At 37.3% G+C, this 5,457-nt stretch overlaps 1 protein-coding gene across 1 annotated transcript; it reads right to left on the bottom strand.

The window, feature by feature from the left end:
* Nucleotides 1-1,785: 1,785 nt before the first annotated feature.
* LOC130100527 (ovarian cancer G-protein coupled receptor 1-like) lies at nucleotides 1,786-2,700 on the bottom strand. Its single transcript, XM_056266000.1, has one exon. The coding sequence runs from the start codon at nucleotides 2,698-2,700 to the stop codon at nucleotides 1,786-1,788; it is 915 nt and encodes a 304-aa protein (XP_056121975.1).
* Between the last annotated feature and the right edge of the window lie 2,757 nt (nucleotides 2,701-5,457).

Here is a 5,457-nt window from a genome sequence, read left to right as displayed (position 1 = left end):
GTGAAGCACTTATGCTAAGTGCTGGGATTTTGTTTTATACAACTGACACTAATCCAGAGTGAATGAGATACAAGTAACTCAAATAACGATGCTCTAAAAAAGATAGTAAAGTCTTGGTAATCTAGTGCTTGAATACTAGCAAACTCTTTCGTGTCTGTGAAGGGTTTTATGAATGAAGGCTGTACAGTCTGTTGGATTTATTGTGATGTTGTCACAGTTTAAGTAATAATTGATTTTTGACCTATTTATACACATTCATTCTGCTTTCATGTCATCGAAGTGTGTTTTTAATAAAAACTTTCTCGGATACATTTTTAATGAGTGCAGACAGATATAATAAAATTATGACTGAATGTCCGGTGAAGTTTATTTATTGGCTATGAACTGATCAATTAAGCAAGTTGTTTTAATGAGCAATTACTTTACATAGTAAGAGGAAAGTTACAACATAGCATGCCAATGTACAGTATACTAGCTATTAGTTAACCAAAAAGAGATGGGACATTATTTTCACATGTATACTTTTATTGGAACTTACTCAGTTCAGGTGGGTTGTTTTAATTGAATCTTCATGTCATTTTATATCGGAAACATTGTTCCCGTAGTTCAATATTTTTCTTTAGTGTAGTATCTGCTGATAACTGATATGGTCGATAAATCATGCATCACTATTTTTTTTTACAGTTGCTTAAGGAGTCTGACAGAAGAAATTGACTTTTGCTTTCTTTTTTATTTCTCTATTAGTAAAATGTGGCATCAGCAATTCAGAAAGTTTCTAACCACTTTAAAGGTAAACTAACTTTTGGCCCTATTGCGGTTAAAAAATTTAATTGAATGCATTTTGCAGAATAACATTATTTTTATTGTGCTTCAACTTTGCGTGAAAATAAACTCCAGCACAGCTCTACAACAACCATAATGAAATTACCAAACACAATTGATAATGCTTTACAATCAAGTCGGTTAGAGAGCTACTTATGGCAATTTATCTGTTAAATAAAAAATCTTACTCACCTATTGAGTAAAAAAAATGCCTTCTTTGAGTCGCTTTTATATTTCAAATCCCTTAGATAGTTCTCGCCTCTCCAAACAGCCAAGCCAATGTTGATTCTTGTTTTATTACGAGCTCTGTCGCATTCTCTCTTGGCCAGCAGACTCTCCTATGTTGGCCGTTTGTTTAAAACGGGTGATTCCCTGGAGTTTTACGTAGAGGTTTAGCTGCTCCATGTAAAACTTTCTCGCTCACTGTGACAACTAATCTCTGCCACTTCCATACGCATCAATGTAGCCGGAGCAACTTTTGTCTAATTACGGATATGACGAGAGAAGCACAGGTGAGTGACGTATTTATACAGTTTCGCGTGAAAAGCATCCATCTCTGTCTAAATTAACACTTTTGACGGGCATAGTGAATCAGAATAAGACAAAAACAAATTTTGGAAGAAAGATTGATGATGTATTGACTAATTTAAATTTTGTAAATTGTGAGAAAAAAAAAGGGCACATAGGGTTACATAGGGTTACATAGGGCACAAGGGTTACATAGGGCACCTTTAAGATCAATGACAAGATTTCCAAGTTATTCACAGATATAATGCAAAGTAACACAAACAAAATTACAGGAAGTGTAAACTTTATAACACAATACTTGCTTGCTGGGCTGTTAATAAATGTATGCTTTGTTACGTAATTTACCTCCCGGGTCTTTCTGGTAGAACTATAACATTATGAATCACTGCACATTCATAAATGAATTGCTGACATCAGCTGTTTAGTGTGAATATCTCACACATGAGAATGCTGTACATCAGTAGAAGTTGTGTGTCCCGTTTCACTCTGAACTCTCTTCAGTCTGGTGCAGCAGTGAGGCATCCTGATGATGTTCTCAGCGTCACTCCTCATGAACACATACAGCAAACAGTCCACAAGCGGGTTTAACAGATAAAGGTTGAAAGCTAGACGAGCAAGTTTTTGTGAATGACTAAATTTTGTAACCAGAATACCTAGAATATTAACTGGTAGGAATAGAAAGGTGTAACTGATCACCACAAAGAGCAGAGGACTCAGAACTAACTGCCTCTTTAGAGGAGTGAGTGATATTGAGCGAGAGAGGGACCTGCATGCACCTACAAAACATAAAATGATCACTGGATAGGGGATGAAGGCCATAAAATGTAATAGGTCTGATTTTACATCGATTGTTAGAAAAACAATAATAGACAAAAGCAAACCAATCAGAGAAATATAAACAAGACATTTGACTGAGTGATGAGACCTGTGCCAAACGGGATGAGCGATCACAACGTATCTCTCTACGGATATGCATGTCATTAAATACGCACCTGTGAAACCACTCCAATGCATTCCGATCAATGAGGTGTAAAACATTATCCGGTTGAAGCTAATGGCTCGGAGTAGCATGCTAACAATAAGTATTATATCTGAAATTAGCAGATTTATGAGGAAAACTGGAGTAGCTTGATTAGATTTGATGAGAAAATAAACAGCATAAATAGCTAAACAGATCATGGGAATTTCAGTGCAGGAGATGAGCGATATGTAGACAATATCATCAGTTTTGATAGCTTTAATGCCATCAGTGTTGTTTAAGATTGGATTACTAGCATTCGTTTTTGGACCAGCACTGCTATTGTAAAGAGTGCTTTCAGATGTCATTAATGGAGGCTTGGAGGTTTCCATCACTACTGACATCTGAAAATGTAGGACCAGCTGGTTTAATCAAGATGTTTTCCTCCTCACTCTTGTAATCGTCTTCACCTATAGTTGCCAGACCTAGGATTTCAGATTATGAAAAACAACATGATTGTATTCTAATATACATTAATTACATGGCATAGACTCAATAGATTAAAATGAGACATTATAATAAGCAAATTCCACACACACGATTTATGGTTGTGCTTTTTTTGTGTTATTGCAGGTGATCATGCCCTTTTCACGCCCTAACTTCAACTGCAAATAAAATAAAGATGAACACATTAAATTGTAATCTAGTGTGATCGGTAACATTTCAAGATAAAACAACATAAGGTGAAAGCAGTATGAGAAAATACACATCACATTTTATAAATTACAATATGAAGAGGATAAATTATGGGCAAATTTGCTAGTAATGTCAGATCATGCATAGTCAATTCAGCTGTACAAAGAAACACAATCCTACCTTCACTCATCCAGGTCTTGGTAATTGTGTTCTACTGCTGACTGAAACCCTTGTTTTATAATAACACTGAACTGACACGGGAAATGTGGGAAGGTTTTTCACATCATCTAAGGTTGGGTGTGTTCAGTAAAAACAAGCTAATGCTACCCAAGCTTTTATCGTGTTAATAGCAGATGAGAGCTGTGGCCATGTCCATTTGGAACCACTAATTGGTCAAAGCTGCAGTACGGAACTTTGCCTTTCTTTCGCCATCTCTGTTTGAAACACTGAAATGTCTGTCTTCCATCCCTTCAGATCTCACCACTTCTCAAAAGCCATGCAGATATTTACTCTCATTTTAGCATGGGCTCTGTTGCTTTCCCTTTTTGACTGCGGGCTCACAGCAGTTCTTGGTTTTGACAACAGGTGATTCCCCAGATGACTATCATTGTCATTTACACATTTCTAAATAAAAAGCAGCCATCTCGATGACAAGTTTAACAAGGGGTCGACCAACGCGCCGGCACATTCACTTGTATTTTTAGATAAGAGTAAGACATCATTCGAAACTGTAAAGTGCTTTGTTTTTGTACACTCGCAATAACAACAAAACTTTGTATTTTTGTGAAATTAAGAAAACAAACAAGATGCGCTTTCTGCTTTCTCGGTTTCTTGAACTTCTTCAAACTCGTCGCAAAAATGAATCAGAATCAGAAAGAACTTTATTGCCAGGTATGTTTGCACATACGATTAATTTGTTTTGGTGACCAAAGCTTCCACAGTACAAACAGAATGACAGTGATAGGACACAGATAATAAAAATAGAATAAGTAAATAGGAAATAACAATATAACAAAAAAAATACACGATATACAAAAAAAGACAGGTATGTATGTACTAATGCAAGTAAAATGTAAATAAGAAGTATGGTGTGTTAAATAAATAAATTGTATAAATAGTGTTGTGTATTGCACATGTTTATTGCAAAGTGGGGGCATTAACTGTTCATGAGATGGATTGCCTGAGGGAAGAAACTGTTCCTATACCTGGTCATTCTAGTGCTCAGTTGTCTGTAGCTCCTACCAGACGGCAAAAGTTCAAAGAGGAAGTGGCCTGGGTGTGAGGTGTCCAGAAGGATTTTTTGGAGCCAGATCAGTATCATTTATAATTTACGCAAAAAACATGATTCACACATGAGTAGACAATTTCACATGCATGAAACAAGATTCAACTGCACAAAAAAACAATTTACGTGCGTAAAAAAAATATATATTCACAAAAAGCTATTCACATGCACAAATTAAATTAAATATTCATAAAATCGATTTCACAAATGCAAAACACAATTCGTTGATATACAACTGGGCACAAAAACCTTCGAATATTTAAAATTTAGGAGTGTATCCTTGAACGTGAATGTGCAAATCGTCATTCACGTGTGAATCGCCTTGGATTTGTGTGTGTGTATTTTTGAGACTTTCCTGGCAGTGCTCTCCTCCTACACGGATCAGTCATAATCTTTAGCCAATCAGATTTAAGTTTATCAATCGACCAATCATCATCACGTGAGGGCGTGCCTAACTGCATGTAACGTCATCAGCTTTCGACCACAGTTCATGGCTAAGCAGAGGTATGTGCAGTTGATCGGTTCATTTAAGTTAAAGAACATAAACATTTCTTTTTAGTATTGATGGATTTTCATGTCCTGTCCACCACACATTCAACTGATGTGTCCAAAACATATGAACAGTTGTTCAGCTTTACGCCACAGGGCCTCTCTCTGGACATAGGCATCCAGTGCCCTAACTGTACATAGCAGATTGTTTTTTTCCTGGTCCGAATCTTGAAAAGGATGAGGACAGAAGGCCTGCAGTACTATTGAACTAGCCACATTAGTGGGTGCCTTGGGAATATAGCCTAGTCTAGGAATGCTTTAACCATGCCAGGCGCAAATTCTAAGCACAAGGGTGCAACCGACAATGCCTGTAGATCTCCTATTCTTTTAAGAGATGAAATGGCGAGGAGGAACAGTCTTCAATATAAGAAACCTAGCTGGCACCTCCTTCAAAGGCTCAAAGGGAGCCTTGGAAAGGCCTTGAAGGACAATGCCCAGATCCCATGTTGGCACCCTAGTGCGAGCTGCAGGCCTCAGCCTCAAAGTACCATGGAGGAAACGAGATACCAAGGGATCTTTACCGAAATACATTCCACCTAAAGGAATGTGGTAAGCACCTATGGCCACCACATAAACCTTTGAAGTGGACGGGTATAGACCTGCAGTGAACCACTCCTGC

This window comes from Rhinichthys klamathensis, unplaced genomic scaffold (assembly GCF_029890125.1).
Source record: "Rhinichthys klamathensis goyatoka isolate OS25496 unplaced genomic scaffold, OSU_Roscu_1.1 h1tg000243l_1, whole genome shotgun sequence".
Classification (NCBI taxonomy): domain Eukaryota; kingdom Metazoa; phylum Chordata; class Actinopteri; order Cypriniformes; family Leuciscidae; genus Rhinichthys; species Rhinichthys klamathensis.
The sequence above is the reverse complement of the archived record's forward strand: the minus strand, read 5'-3'. Positions and strand labels throughout refer to the sequence as shown.